The sequence below is a fragment of the Falco naumanni genome, chromosome 6, assembly GCF_017639655.2.
Source record: "Falco naumanni isolate bFalNau1 chromosome 6, bFalNau1.pat, whole genome shotgun sequence".
Lineage (NCBI taxonomy): Eukaryota > Metazoa > Chordata > Aves > Falconiformes > Falconidae > Falco > Falco naumanni.
In genome coordinates, this window is record NC_054059.1 from 22,924,946 (window position 1) to 22,941,450 (window position 16,505).

At 37.4% G+C, this 16,505-nt stretch overlaps 1 protein-coding gene and 1 long non-coding RNA gene across 2 annotated transcripts in view; one reads left to right on the forward strand and one right to left on the reverse strand.

Moving 5' to 3' along the window:
• Positions 1-6,785, forward strand: part of ERICH1 (glutamate rich 1) — a 76,428-nt gene extending 69,643 nt beyond the window's left edge. The window contains exons 5-6 of the mRNA XM_040598397.1: positions 1,682-1,876; positions 6,545-6,785. Of these exons, the coding sequence (XP_040454331.1) occupies positions 1,682-1,876; positions 6,545-6,618 (269 nt within the window). The 3' untranslated portion in view covers positions 6,619-6,785. The remainder of the gene's footprint in view (positions 1-1,681; positions 1,877-6,544) is intronic.
• A 2,485-nt stretch (positions 6,786-9,270) lies between these two features.
• Positions 9,271-15,215, reverse strand: LOC121090187. Its single transcript, XR_005828479.1, has 2 exons — positions 9,871-15,215; positions 9,271-9,820 (listed from the first exon to the last, which is right to left on the reverse strand). It is a non-coding gene; the product is annotated as an uncharacterized LOC121090187 (long non-coding RNA).
• Positions 15,216-16,505: the final 1,290 nt, after the last annotated feature.

A 16,505-nucleotide genomic window follows, 5' to 3' on the forward strand; every position in this document is an offset into this window, starting at 1 on the left:
CTACAGTACTTACCTGTACATACACCAGGTTAAGTTGGTATCACTGAGAATGAAATACATTTTTCTTGAGGGCAAGGTGTGTTCTTTAGTTGCTCAGCTTGGAACATACCTTTAAAATTATAACCATCTTATAAAACTGGAAAAAAGCAGTGAAAAATTTTTCAAAGTGCATGGCCTTGACTGTCTTTGTGGAGCTGAACAAAGAGTATTAAACAGCTTACCTACCTGTATGAGTCCTTCTTAAGTCAGAGCTGTCAGCTCCTACTCCCATAAAAATTCCTCTTTAGACCATGGACTTACTTTAAAAACTGTGTCAAGATGACATCAGGATTTTCATGTTAATTTTTTTCTCAAGACTTTTATATAGAATTTTCTTTCCTTACTGTCACAATTTTTCTGCTGTGTCATGTGTTCGTACTTAGCCTAGCACTGGAAAGCCATCCTACTTCCTGGCTAATGTATTTCCATAACCAAAAATAAAAATTTTACTACTTCAGTGTACGTCTAAGTAAATACAAGCTAAACTACATGCATTAGCTGTAGTGGAACTCCAGAGTAACCGAGAAAGATTGCAAACTCAGGTAACAGTTCTGCTGTTAATACATGTCCCAGAACAGAAACCTGGTCAGTTGTCCATAGCTCTGTTGCATGTTGAATTTTAAGAAAAAGTGTTGAGCTTCCAGCTTTCCTGGAAGTCAAGCTCGGGTCTTAGCAGTGGTTGACACACTGACTGGCCCTGACATCAAACCCGCAGGTTGGAGTGTTGAGCCAGTGGGGACCTTGGAATCCATGGAAAGAAGTTCTCAGGTAAAAGAAGGTTCATCTGCAGATAAGATGTCACATCCATAAATCACAGCGTGACTAACTTTCTTGTTAGGCAAATCCTGGTTTATATATAGATCTGACAGTATGCTGTTTGCCTTTTCTAGTTGAATGACTTTAACACTCCCTAGCTTTTTAGATAAAATTGGAAGCCATTGCTTTTAGCAGTATTTTCAAATGGTCACATTGGATTATACTTCTCAGACTTATGTCAGAAAGCTGAATCAGGAAAAATCTGTTCTCAGTTGGCTTGCTGGTGAAAACAGAAGAATTAAAAAGAAGTCTGGTTAAAGGGACAGACTATGCATTGTTACTGCAGTGGAAGAATGAATTTGTGCTTTAGTACTGTAGAAACAATGTGTCCCTTTCTCGGCTGTCTTGCATGCTGTAATATCTGCTTTTTAAATAAAAATATAAAAGTACAGCAACAAGATAATTGGATGCCTCCAGAAGTTCTTTGCAGTAGTTCCACAGAGTTCTTCCCCATCTTCAAAGGGAAAAAAATAGGTGTGCATTTTTATAATACATAGTGTATAGGAAGCAAAAACACAGTGCTTTGGCCACAGTACAGTTTCTTCATCACACCTTCTTCCTGTGCTAATCTTGAATATCTAGACTCCTCTTGCGATCTTGTCACTATGAATCCTATTGTCCTTTTTACTTCTTGAATTTGACACTTTCCCCTCTTACCATTGTTTTAATATTTAACAAAAAATAGGAGGAGCAAGTTGCCTTCTAGTACGAGATATCTGGCTGTAAGTTGTACTGAAAAGGAAGGTGCTGTATTTGAAAAGAAAATATAATTAGGAAAATTCTCTGTGTTCATTGAGTTTTGGGTTTTTTCCACTTGTTTTTCCAGATAAATCAGAATGCACGGATTCAGCTGTAAATTCTGCAGCTGCCCAAGAGGTTTTACAATGTCTTGAATCTCGCACCATTTCTTCCTCAGATGTGACTCTTCTACATCAGTTGAAATCCCTTGTATTGCTGCAGGATATTGAGAGATTGAAGGATGCTTTGAAACAATTCCAAGAACAATCCATGATGCCTTCTGGTAGGTACCATTCATTCATGTTCATTATCTGATGTTCTTTTGTGTATAGATTAAAACTCAAATTTGTTGCGGTGGTTTTTTTTATTTGGAAGCTGTAAATATTTATATAGTAGTAAATATATGCTTATACAAGATTTGAAGCATAATTCCCACCAAAAATACAGTGATTTTCCCTTTTTCATGTTTGGTTACAATCAATACGGAAAATTTTCATATTTTGCAGCAGCTATAGACTACAAGGTCATTCAGGTTCTTAAAACAGTACGTTTTAAATCTTAACTGTTTTAAGATTTAATCATGTTTAAAGCCTATTTTTTAATACATTCTCTCTGTAGACTTCTTAAGTCATAGAAATTATCTTGTTTATTTTGGAGATTTCACTCATCCAGTTAAGGATTAATTTTGCATGCATAAAAATCAATAAAGCCCATTATTTCATTTCTTCTTGGTCACCTATGTGGCTTCTTTAACACGTAGATTTTGCATGCCAAACTTTGATTTACAGCTTTGTTTTTGTTTAAATATAAATGTCTGGTTTAAGTTTCTAAAAATACTGTTGATTATGTAAAAGCGTTAAGTCACTCTTTATAATAAATGATACTATAAAGTCATTCATAAAAAGAAAAATTATTCTGTTACTAAATCTTTTCATCCCTGAGGCGCAAGTCTGATTTCAGTCATGTTCCTTTTTTTCTCTATTGTAATCCCTTTCATTTTAGTAGAATTTCTTCTTGAACAGTTAATAGTTCCTCAAGTAAATGTGGGATCAGCATGTAGTCCATAGAAGCTATAGTAATTCATTTTCCAAGTAGTTTTCATTTAAACAGTCATTGTTACTTGTCATTAGTACTTCTGTTACAGCATCAGACAAATCTACAAGATGTGCTGAATTCTTTTGCCTCCCAAAGAATTTGATCAGTTGAGAGCACTTGCTATGGCAGAAGAGAATCTCAACCATTTTAGATTGTGCTCTGCATCTTTTGAAGAGTAATGACTGAGCTGGTAGTAGTGCATCAATAGAGTAAATAAAATCATAGCCGTCAGAGGCTTAGGAATAGCATTCAAAGAAGACAGTGCTGCTTGTAACATCATTAAATAATTTACAGCATGGTAGTGGCTAAAGATCCCAGTCAAGACTGGAGCCTACTGCATGCTGTGCATTGTAAAAACACAGAAATGGGAGAATTCCTGCCCGTAGAGTTCATAGCTGATACATTCTGAAAAGGACACGCTTACAGAAGTAAATACGTATTCTTTCAAAGTTTAGACGTGGAGTATGACAACCCTCAAAGCTCCTATGTATCTGAAGTATCCACATGTACATGGAACAAAATCCTTCTGTGCATTCAATAATTAACTTTAAAGCCTACATTCTGTGATCTTAATTACAAACAGTCTCATTGATGTAACGCACGTTTGCAAACTAAGTAGGACTCAGCAGGAATGGTGAAAATAGTATTGGCCCTCTATTAAATGACCTAATTCAGCTTCTTTTCATTAAATTGGAATGGAGCTGTTGAAGTGACCACAATCGGGATATTCCTTACAGGCCTTTTCCAAATTCTGCTCAATACAGTAGGAAATCTGTTGGGTTTTGCAGTATTGAGGCAAGCTGCTCTGTTTACTTTTATATAGCAATAATGTCAAACTGAAGAGAGAAAACAGAAGCAAATTAGAAACAAATCCATACAACTGCCCTAATTTTCTGAGGTATGTATTTGTCACTTGAAAAAGCAGAAGAAAATTTTCTGAGTAAATTTTTAAATTCATTTATGTTCTTGCTGATACAGCCTGAAATTATTTATTCTTCCAGTCGATTTTTTTTTGTTCCTAGTAACTGTTGTCGCTCTAGGCTCAGTTCTAATCTCATTCCCAGTTCACAGTGGTGTAACCATAGTAGTTGATAGGTTATTCAAGAGGTACAACAACGTAAGAAAGAGGAAAATACATTTGTTATAAATTATTAAAGTATAATTAAACACCTGCCAGATATTAATTTGCCTCATCAAGAGTTTAACAATACATTCTATTTGTAATTCAGGAATTTCAGTGAATGAGAATTTAGTGCTCTGAAATTTTACCTTGAATTAGGCTTTTAATTGTACTTTTTTCTACTTTTGGCTCAAAAATAGGTCATCTTGCCCAGTTTTGGGAATTTATACTTCATTCCCAATAAACAGGTGATAAGAGTTAATACAAAAACTTATCTCAGCAAATTCAAGATTTTTTTATACAAATACAGGTTAGGGCTGTTTATGGAGATAGAAATGTATAGTACATCATAGTGATCTCATGTTTTTTTTACAGGTTTGTCTGATTATCTTGCCTTTTTTTCTGTTTTGTTCATTTTTACTGGGACATGATGTATGAGAAGAAAAGGTCATTCCTTATTAATACGATGAAAAGAAGACATTTTTTTCTTCATTTTAGCAAGGTGTATTAGTTTTACAAATAAACCTGTTTTATTCTCTGTAGCTCAAGAAGCAGTATATTAACCCTTTTCCTGTGGTTATGATTCTACTTAAGATGCCAGCATCAAAGAAACAATAATGGGTGCTATATTTTGTTCAGTTTTATCTTTAATTCAAGGAAGGAAAGAATAGGAAACAAATGAGAAGTGATCCATCTCTTTCATAGAAGTGCACATTCTCTGTTAGTAAACTTTACAGGCCAAACATACCATTATATCTCCTTTATTTCCTCATATATATATTATGAGGAATCATAACACATAACATATATGTGTTATGATTCAATCTAATTTTCCACTGGGGTTACCAAGTCCCACTTGGCAGGTTTATGCCTAGTGATGATAAATTTGGGGTGGGGTGGGGTGCATGTAGTATTTTACAGACCCTTTAGTGTAAAGCTGTGGTCTGCCCAAGGTCTGCAGACCACAAATTGAAAATCATTGGTTCAAGGCCATGTTTTGGTATTTCCTTCACACCTCTTAGCATGTTATTCAGATTGGGAATCATGATTATACCAAAACAAAAAAGAAACTATGAAGAAAAAAGTGTCTTGAGCTCTTGGATCTCAATATTTGCAGCCATATCAAATAAAGGTCTTACAAAGCTGGTGGTAGGGTCGGCAAAATTTTGCAGGAAGAAGGAATTGCTAAGGAAATTGAAAAAGAAAAATTACTAGGGGGTTTAGCCCTTCATTTAAATGACAAAACATACTTGAACAAGCAAATCTCTGTGATTCAGAAATACAGATTATTCTGTCTAGTGGTCATCCTCCATCGACTTACCTTGTGCTCTGTGCTTCAAGTTATTCTGTCAAGTTACCTTTGGCCTTGTACTTCATACAATCATCCAAAGTTGAGGTTGGACAAGGGTTTCTGAGCATGGCTATTTGAAGAATCATTGTTCTTAGACTGTAAAAAAGAACAAAATGTCCTATTACTTTTTCCATTTATTTGGTAGTCTTTATCAAAAAGTACTTACCTTTACGTAATGTCTTCTGTAAGTTCAGGGAAGAGAATGTTTCAAAGTCAAATAGACATGCGTTTCTCATGATGGGGGCTTGGCTGATCTCTGTCAGAAAGTCTGTGGCCATTTGCCAAAAGGAAGCCAGAGACTTTCATGATCCTGCACAGTGCAGTGGGCAAAGGAGAAGAGCTGTTACTGGAAGTAATGCTCCATTTGCTGGTTGGAAACTGTAGCTTTTGAAATGAGGACTACTTAATTCCCATTTCACATCAATTATTAAAGGTGATTGCCTAATTAAAAAAAAAAGTCATTATCTCCTAATTTATGAACTCATTCAGCTTCTACTCATCAACTTCATTCCATTATCTATTAACATTTTCCCTTTGTTGGTTAGCATCAAGTCTCAAATATACTCTTCCCTTGTTGCCTAGGAAATTATCACTCACAGAAGGAACCAGAAGCTTCTTTTAACTACCTTTTTTTGGAAAGTTGTCCTTTATATGTGTCTCCATTGTGGCAGGTGGCAGGGGGATATATTTTGCAGACCAGAAGTAATGCAGTTACTGTGTGCCAACAATGCACTGACTGGACACACAGAAGCCCTAAAATGATTAAAATTAACCTTTTTTCTTTTTCTTTTTTTTTTTTTTAATCAACATTCAAAGAAAAGGAAATGTGAAAGCTATATTAGCATAACGTTATAGAACCATGTTAAATGTGATATTACGTGATAAGTACTGTGGAAAGTCCTGTCGTTAAAAATAAGTAAAGCCACATAGATAATCTCTGAATTAAGACAGAAGCCACGGCACTTTGAGGCTTTGATGTATCTGTCTGTACAAGACTACTCATTCTCAACTGGGGCTTCTAGGTGCTACTGTAAGTTAAATAATAATGTGTGAAATTACTATTCAGACAGAAAGAAGTTGGACAAGATTGCACTCTTTTTAGCCTTACCCATATGATCATGTCATTGCGATCTCCTTTTTTTCTGAGTTACTGAATCATAACAAATAAGATTCCAAAATATAGAACCAAAACTTTTTCTCATAAAAATAAATGACCTCCTGAAAGAAAATGCACCTTTTTATCTAGTCTTCAAGCTCGGATATCTGCATTGTTTTTACTGAAATGCTAATACTAAATGAAAACAGATGTTCACACAAGTAGTCTTCTTTAATGCTCAGAAATATTGTAGAGGTATTTCAGGAGGAATGTGTTTTCTTTGTTGCAGATCATACCAAGATAGTCACGTCTCTGTTTCACTACTGGATTACAGACATCCTTCCTGTGAAGAACAGGAAATAAAGCTTTGCCTGTGTCCATATGCGCAGGGTTAAAACTTAATATAAAAACTCTTAACCAAGTAGCAATTTTTCAGGAAGAGCAGTGTCAATACACATTCTACACCTTCAGGTAAATGAATTATTTTTCTGTGTTACAAACTCCAGAAGACAATAAACCGTGTATAACTACATGTGATTTTTGTGTTTGGTTGGTCAAGAATATGTATATGCTGTATGGCCTGAGTCTTCAGCTGGATAAGTATGTACATTTCACTTTAGGATAAGGGCCCTATCTGGAATTATAAAGTCTGTATCGAGTATTTTGTTTAACAAGTATCTTTGGGGTGTGGGGGGGTGTGGGGGGGTGTTTGTTTATTTATAAATTGATCATTCCTTTCTGGAAGTTTTATTTATTGACATTTCTTGTTTATCTGATATAGCTGTTTACCTGAAAAACAAATATATTTTTTTATATTTAAGCAACAGTATGCCTAAGGAATGTATTTTTGCTGAATAAACTGCTGAATTATAGAAATAGATACATTTCTGCATGTGGGTCATGTAGGGTACTGCTTGGAGTTATGCAGAAACCTGGATGGTATTTTAAGGATACTCCACAGCCCAGCCTGTAACAATCCATTGGGCTTCACTGGCTGCAAAATTATGGGACTGGGTTCTCTCACTGATTACTGTGTAGTCTTTCTGCAACTGAATTTGTCCACGTGTAGAAGATGCAGTAAATAATATCCATGGCTGTAAAGTGTTTTGGAATCAAGAACAAAAAAATGCTTCATGAGAGGCTTTTCTCTCAGCTGAGTCATTCACCTGATAGGTGATACAGAGCAAACCATTTCTTTTATCTCAGTCTGTTAGCTTCCTCATCAGTAGGGTAGGGGCAACGTATTTATCTCCTCCAACATATGCTTGGAGATATATTATTGAGGAGACTATATTAACATTGGGGGGGGAGTTATTATATTGGTTGATATATCCTATTGCAAGCCGTTGTTTTCAGTGATGTTAAAAAATGTGTACTAAAACCACAATCATACCTCTTTCTCATTAAAAAGGGGTCAGTAACATGCCAAAGGATTGCAGATGTAGAAGAAATGGTCTTACAGCTAAGGTAGCTCTGTGTGGCCCTGGAGAACTTAAATTAGGTCTGTATCTGCTAGGAAAGATATCTAAACCAGACTTTGCAGGAGGAAAACTAATAGTGTGTTCCCTGTTTTAATGCTCCTGACTTGCTAACACATAGGCACCGAACTGTAGCTGCGACTTTTTCACTGAGATGCTGTGTACCTCAGTGCCACATCTGGGGAATGAAGACAGTACCACTTTAGTGTGAAGCACCTAGATACTTTATTGATAGACCCCACAGAAAATTTATCACTTCATCCCTAGATTAAGGTTTGAAGGTCGTGCAGTAAATGAAGCCTAGGAACCACACAAAAGGAATGTGCAGAAACTTACTAGGTAAGCATCATCTGTCCTATAGACTGAATATGAAAAAGTGAATGGGACTGTGTAATTAAAGAATTATTTTTTATAATTTTTTTTTTTACATACACAATATGTATTTTGAAGCACAAGTACAAACTAGGTCAGATTAGGACCATACAAACGACTGTAGTGCCTGCCTTTCCTGACACTCGAGTGACTGTGCTGAAGGATGTTGTAAGGCTGCTGCTTTAGGTGGACCTGGGGATTCCTCCTCCCTTGCCTCTGGCTCCAGCCTGGTGCACCTGGAGACCTGGATGTCTCTCAGCCCCTCGTCAGTGCAGTTAGCTGCAGCTTTCATCTTTCCAGGTTCAGCCAGTAGTGATGCTTAGCACCTCTTAGCAACACGCACGCGCACACACAGCACTCAGATGGCTGACTTCAGAGACCGCCACAGACGTGGCACTGCCTTTGAACAACACCCATGAGTAGCCCTGACAGGACTTACATAAAACACAAGTATGGTCATCTTCTCTGGCTGATGGGGGTTGAAGCGTTGAAGTTCATGAGTGAAAACACACATGCCCTTCACTTTCTAGATTTACAAGCGTACCCCCATTTACAGATTCCCTGAATACCAACGCAGGCTGCCAGCCTCTCCTATGTCCCTGCCTGGATCCTGGCCCCTCTTACCCATTCTGCAGGTCTTCTACTCACCAGCTAGTCGAGCCTGACACACGCTACCACACTTCCACACACTCGCCTCACAAGCGTTCACGCACTTGTCTCACAGCTCTGTTTGTTCCTTTCATTTCTCTTCTTCGTTATTTCTGTTTCAGTATTTGGCCATTTCTCATAACATTATTTTTTTAAAAAATAATTATGCTGAATTTTTAATAGCTGCATACAGAGGAGCAGATTTGGTTGTCTTTGCCAAACAGAGATACGTTGTAGTATCAATAGTCTAATCCCAGAATGTAAGTAAAATTTCTCAGGTCAAAAATGTACTTTCTTTGAATCAGGTAATAGCGAGGAAAAGATTGCTTTCAGTCTCCCTTTTTTCCCCCCTCACTTTAAGCATTATATTCTTATAAGAATATAAGAGCCTTATATTCTATGCAGAAATCAGTTGGTGCTAACAAAGCAAGCCTGGGAACAGTTACAGAGCATAGCTAGTTAGTCAGCGATATCTGATGTCTTTGTAAATGACCTGTGATAGGAGCTGAATCTTATGCTTATCAAACCTGCCACTATTACATTAACGGGGATTATAAAGAGTAGAAGGTAAAGTAAAATCTGAGATGTTGGAGAGTTTAGAAAATTGGACCAAATTCAAGAAGGTAAATTGTAGATTGTCATTGTAGATAAATACAATCACATAAGAGTTATTTGTTTCTGAAACAAACGTGCCAAACAACTGTGCTGAACTGCAGTAAGGACACCTTTTGGCAGAACACAGTCAAAAGGTCTAGTTTAGAAGCAAAAGAAATTAACGTTGTTTATTCTATAATAACGTCAATTAGGTAACGTTCTAAAAATGGCAGAGGGGAAGGATTGTTTGGTTCCATGTTTAACATCCTGTTTGCAGTCAAAAAGATTTCATACACCAGAATTCTAATACCTGGTCTCTTTTCTGTGCTGCTTCTCTAAAATAAATGGTGCTGAATCTCCTTACACTTTTTATGGTGTACATTGAACATTAGTATAACCAACACAGGTGGGATATGAAAACTAAAAATTTTGAATTAATATCCTCCAGTGAACCCAGTGTGGTTTACATTTCACTTCACTACATTTACATGGCTCCTTCAACATAGCAGTGAAACATCACTACATTTACATGGCTCCTTCAACATAGCAGTGAAACATTTATCGCTTTGGATTTTCATGCTAAACTAAACTAAAAATAGGAGATAGCCTTGAGTTTTTGCTTCTTCTGCATCATTTAGTCTAATTAAAGTGCAGTATCATATGGAATTTCTGAGAAATACAAGAGTATTTTTAGTGGACTTTGCATCACAGCACTTCAGACTGAACTGTACACACACAATTATCAGCATATTTCAAACTTTTAGGAAGACGGAACTTTAAAATTTTGGTTTTAAAACCTACATGGATTCCAACAGGACAAAGGTAAGCATCAACTAGAAAACAGCCTGCATGTAGCTTCAAGAGTTAACTTTCTAGTTTGCATAATTAAACATTGCACAGTAAGGAAGGAACAGCAACACCATGGGAGAGAAAGCAGACTCTGAGTAGCTGGTGGTCCCTTACCCAGGCTCCATGTACAAGGAAGACCACAGGGGCTGAACTAGTTTTGGGTATCAGTAGTAGTGAATAGCTGGTCACTATGCTTGTATACAAGGGTATGAGTTCAAAACCATTATCTCTGTATATAGGTACATGTTTTATTCTCAAAATTGCCTGTAAGACCTTAATTCTTCTCTTCTGTGGATGTGTAATGTGGGAATCGGATTCTAATACTACAGATTTTGACTGCTTCATAAGTGGTGTAATATTTTATATAGTGCTTTACAATCATGTAGGGGTATAAATTCTTTTATGTATTTTCTCTGACAGCTGGCTTTTCTCCCCTGCACCAGTGTGCAGGTGGGTACTGCTCAGTAGGCTGAATCTCTGAAATGACATCTAGGGGAAAAAAATCTGGAAGGAAAAAAAAAAAAAGGAAGGAAAAAAGTGGTGAGTGGCATCATGAAAACAGAAAATTGTTCAGCTCTTTGACCAAACAAAACGCATTTCACCCGGTAATACCTGGTATATCACAAAAGCAGTCCACAGACATAGAGTAGAAAGAGGTGTGTGTTACGCTTGTACAGCATGCTACACGTTCAGTATAGTAACGAAGAGCGGTAGTGAAAAAAAAAGCAAACTGTAAGATTTGTAAAATGCATTATATTTAATATTTGGGCCAAACTCAGGTTATGGCTGTGTAGCTTTTGTGATTAATTGCTTCAGCCCTAGATTGTACCTAAGGAGGGCTGCATTGCACATTGTTTATGCAGGTAATTTAGCGTCACCGTTAACTACTTCATCCTCTGCACTGCATCTAAGTAAATTTTGTTGAATAGGCTAATTACAGTGTCTGAGTATCTCACAATTTTTAATACATGTTTTTCTTAGATGAAAAGATGTGTATTTTTAAACTGCTAGATCTGCTAGATATGTGCTGAACTAAGCCACGGGAGAAAAACACGTAAGCATAAAGAAAAAGCAGTATTTACAAATGCTGTATATGTTTCCTATCTCTAAAGATGTAGGAAAAAAACTCTATAGTCTATGATTATTTGAAAACAGTGTATATGCACCATAGTCAGTCAAGGTCAAATATATAGCTTTAATAAGGACTTCTCCACGTTGAGTATTTAACTTCGTGGAATTAACAGTCTGTAGTCATTTTAATGAACTGTATATATTTGTAAAATGTATAAGCAAGCTGTAGTTTTCTTTCGCATTATTACTGCAATGTACATCCTGTTTTAGGATACATAATGCAAAAAAAAAAAAGTAGTGTTATCTAAGGTTGAAGAGGACTACACAAAAATAGAGAAGGAATGAATCTGTGGTTCAATATCTTCTTTTCTCTTGCATCAACTCGAGGCTGCTATAGGTTGCATCAACTACGAAGGCTGCTTTGCTTCACTTTCAGGTTCTTTGCCAGTCATCCCAGTCCCTCAGTCAGTGCACAGATGATTCCTCCATCCTCTCAGCCTCTGATACTAGCTTTCATCACCCATTTGCAACATTTTTAGATTTACACATTTGTGCTTTTTCCCACAGCGCCATCCACAACTCTCTGTGGAGCAGTCTTTCTACTGTCTTTCTTTCCTTCTTTAAAACTCTCCTTTACCATGATGCTGCCCAGAAGCTTGGTAACAGCTAGGTCAGTAGTGTGTTAAGACACCTGCCTACTGCGCTGACTGATGTTGCCTTATTGTATCTGTGTACTCCCACCTCAGCCTGCCTGTTTTCTCGTGTTTTCTCCTTTCTTTAACTAGCAGCAATTTGATGCAAGGTTTGGCCTGCTGCACAGCACCCACCCAGCACGGCAAATTTCTATTATGTTTGAGGTGCCAGTGTGGTAGGGGAGTGTAACAGACCTAACTCCAGTCAAGAGTATGCTAGAACATGTAAGCAAGGCTGCTGGGTAGTTAAAGATGGCATAATATTTGTACATGTACAATACACATGAACAGCCTAGTAAAACAAGGACCTGGTTCTCCTTAGTAGACACTTTGAGGCAGTGCTCATCTGCAGTTTGCTCAGGAGAGCCTGGAAGCATGCGGGGTGGGATTAATTTCCCCTAACTTCAGATGTCTGCAGTGTAAATGTTTCCATCTGACCTGCCTATCCTAAAGAACTTTGTAATCACTGGGATGACATAGATACATGTACAACCCAATATAACTGATTGCTTCTAGACAGATATTTTAGAATAAGGACAAAGGTACAAGTAGGAGAATTTATGTTGACTGTTACGGGAGCATAAACAGGTAAGTCAAATGGAAACATCTGCGTTGCAGGCATCTGGATCTTATAAAAAAAATATATTTTTTTACATCAGAGAAAGGTACAGGAATGTACATGTTGCATGACCAGAATGTCACCTACTCCTGGAGCTGGTCTAGCAGTGGCAAGCTCATTCAGCTTGGGCAGGGCTATGACCCTGCTCCTTGCTGCTTTCATATCTTCTGTTGGGAATCCATTGTTTGGGAGTAGTAAAAAGGAGGAGAAGAAGAGTGAGGAGCTGTTGTACAGCTGTGGTTGGAACTCACCCAACACAAGCTGAGGAGGTGCTTTTTCTGGTCTTCTTGTTCCCTTCGTGCAGTCATGCACAACGCGCCCTCCACCACTTCCCAGATAGGCTCAGTAAAAGATTGCTGTGTGATGTATTCCTTCTCCCAGTAACAGTAATGAAGTGGAGGTGAATATAAACGCACAGAGAAGGAGTAACCATTGCTAGGAATATCAAACTGATTACCCATTACCTGTGTTCTAGAGAGTGAAAGAATAGCACATGTATTTTTTTCAGAATCACAGGAGTAATCACCGAACTCCGTAGATTTAATGATAGCTGTTTGATCTCTGTCTGGCTTGTTGGAGCTTAAAATGAAGGTCATGTTCAAATCTGATTGGAATTCAGAGAAAGCATTGTAGCTTATTACCATTACTATAGTGCTGGATTCTATTTACATTGGTAAACAGTTTAAAATACTTGACATGTTATTCAATTAAATCTGTGATTGCTAACTGACAGACCAAAGTGCATTGATTTTTCCAACCACATTAAGCTAAGTACACGGCACAGTGTTTCATTAGCCTGTCTGCTTAACCCTTTCACATTAATTCAATTATCCAGTATAAAATTAATGTGTAAAATATTAAATAACTATAAATTCCTAAATTAGAAGGCATTGCAAGAATATATTCATCTCGATAGTTTCTGACATATATTTATTACTGGATGATTTACAGTCTGCTACGGGTGACATTGTTATCCAGTTGGAAAAAATCACTCAGAAAGTTTTTCTCTGTACTCACTCAGTATATTGATAGATTCATAGAGGGTAAGACTAAAAAGAGCATGAGATTATCTTCTCTGACCCCCATCTAGATGCCTGGTCATAAATTTTCCTTTTATCAGGGTGAAGACCAGTAACTTGAGTCTGACAAAAGCACAATTTGTGGGTTTTGCTAAAGCAGAGAAAGGCAAGCTTCATTTAAAGACGTCAAAAAATGAACACTTAGCCCCTTCTCTGGTCATTTATTCCAGTACTCAGTCACTCTCATGGTTAGAATAAATTTGATTTTGTTACAATTTAACTTTCAGATTAGTTCTTGGTATGCTTTTCTTCACTAGATTAAATAGTCCCTCGCTAGCCACTATTTTCTGTCTGTGAAAGTTTTTGAACACTGTAATCAGGCTGCAATGCAGCCTCCTTTTTGCTACCCTAAACGTTATCTTTAAATTATTTAAGTTATTTTCTACAGCCTTCCAATTGTTTTTGTGGCTCTCTTGTACATTCTCTCCATTTCCCCCACCACCACCATTTAGAGAACAAGTGTTCTGGAACCGCACGCACATAGAAATTAATTTAAAATCTCAGCAGTGCCAACTTTCATAATCACTGTTCCACTGTTTGTGGGTCCATTTTTTGCCATAGAATTGTATAGGGAGTCCACATTGAATTATTTGCCATAGTAGACAAGTACTCTTGAAATTTATTGCTTTCCAGGATATAGTCCCTGGTTCCATACTTCTTGCTCTTAAATGTCTGAGTTTCTGTTTGGCCATATTAACCTAAATTTTCTTTGACTATGTCTAGATTAGTAAATGATGGATTGTTTTGCGTGCCTGTAATGCTTTCATTAGTATCAACTATGCTAATCTTGGTGTCATCTTCAAATTTTATCAGCAGTGATTCTATGTTTATTTACAGATCATTAATAAAAATGCTGAACAGTGTGGAGTACCAGTACTAATATTTATGAGATCCAAAAAGAAATAACATCAGTTAGTCACATTTCCCTATCTGCACCTTCTTTTTCAAAACAGAAAACTGGTATCATCTAGTGGATGTCTAATGTATTTAACATGTACTTTATTATCTTAAATGCTTTTTTTGTTTTGATCAGAAATTCATGTGGCACTAAATAACTACAGGAGACTAAATAGCACAGGGTGTAATGGTTGTCTGCTGCTGTCAAGTATTTCTTCAGTTTTCAACAAGAACAATGTTTTGATTTTTTTAGGTAAGGGTAAGAATCTTAACTAAAGACACAATACAAAATTTGAATTTTTGTTTTAGAGCATGTTTAGGGGGAAGCAGAATAATATAGAAGTATTCAAAGTAAATAGCCTCTTAAATCTGTCTTTCTTTTTTCCAATCTGTTGCTCTGCAGGGAATGATATGCATTAGTTAAGAATGACTGTTGTGAAAGATTCCTTATTTTTAAACATAAAAGGAAAATTTCTATTTCTTTTCCCATGAGATGTGATCCATAACTTCAGTTATGAAGGTGTCTAATGTGTGAATTGTCTTTTGTGTTGCATTTCTTCCAGCTGGTAGTTGAAGAAAGATCCTTGCAGTAAGTTCATTAACTACTGATGAAAAAAACAGGTTTGAAACTTAGAAGTTTGCTTAGGAAAGTTGCTTAAGAAGTTGCATTCACAGTTTTACAGTGGGATATGTGAATTTTCAATTTTTTAAAGAAATGGTTCTCTGAGCACATTTCCAGGCCACAGCAGGGCGTGTTAACTGAGAGTATCAGCACTACCTGTCTAAACCCTAAGCTATTATTAGGTAGCAGTGTAAGGATTCATCAGAGATAATTAATCGAACTTCAGATTAGTCTCCCAACTTCTGCTGCTCATGGAGTGCCAAGTTGTAGTTGGTGTCATGAAGCAAAATGTAGGCGTTTTCTTTTGGAACTAGAAATGGCAGAGAAGTGTCCCAGTTACTCTCTGACCAGAACTGTCACGGTCCAGAGACAAGCAGGAGCAGATTCTCAGGAGGATCTTTGTGCAAGACAGAACCACCAGTGGGATTCCCACTTCATTGCAGTGGTTCATCACTCTCATGGTTCCCTTTATTCTAGGTTGTGTCACAGGTTGGCCCCAAAGCTACACAACTGAAAAACAAAGGAGTAATGACAACGTAGCAGTGCAGTAACCAGCAAATCAAGTAAGGCCAGCTAGTACAGGAGCTAAACATGAAAGGAAAAGGATTTTAAAACAACTTGCAACTGGAAGTACCTCTCCTGCACCATCTGTAGGAGCCCACAGTTAAAGGCAGAAGAGAAAACGGAAGTGTTTTATACTGAAAACTGCAAAAGAAAAAGAGCCAAAGATGAGAGGTGTTCAGAGCAATACATTGATTTGTTTTCTCAGTATGAATACAGTCGGTGAATGCAGTTCTGCTGCTTTATTTGAGGTAAGTCTAATTGCCTTAGCCAGAATCTGACCTGTGGCTGTATAAAGCCCTCACAAACAGCACGGAGCCTCTAGCTCCCAGGTTCTGGCTCTGTACTAACACAGAACCTGCCTTGCAGGATTCCAAAAGATTCCTTAACTCTCCCCGACACTGGAAGCCTTAGGGAAAAAAGCAGTGTTTCTGTCAAAACACCCTGACGGTATCCTTTCTTTCAGTCTGATTCCCTTATGCATAAGCAAAAAAAAAAATCAATATCAAGCCAAAAAATCTTTGTCAAGGTACCTGACATACAGACTTAGCTGACCGTTGTGTTTGTAGAAGTCCCATGCCCATCTATTTCTCCATAATTTGCAAGGCCTTGCCCTGTTTCACAGACTGAAAAGCCATCTCAGACTACCTTGCAGGTGCCATAGAATAAGAATCTGAACATGGGCAGATTGTGGGAAGCAACTGGCGGCAGTGACTTGCTGAGGGGATGTGAACAGGCGGGAAGGAGAGATGGGGCTACGTGAGTGTG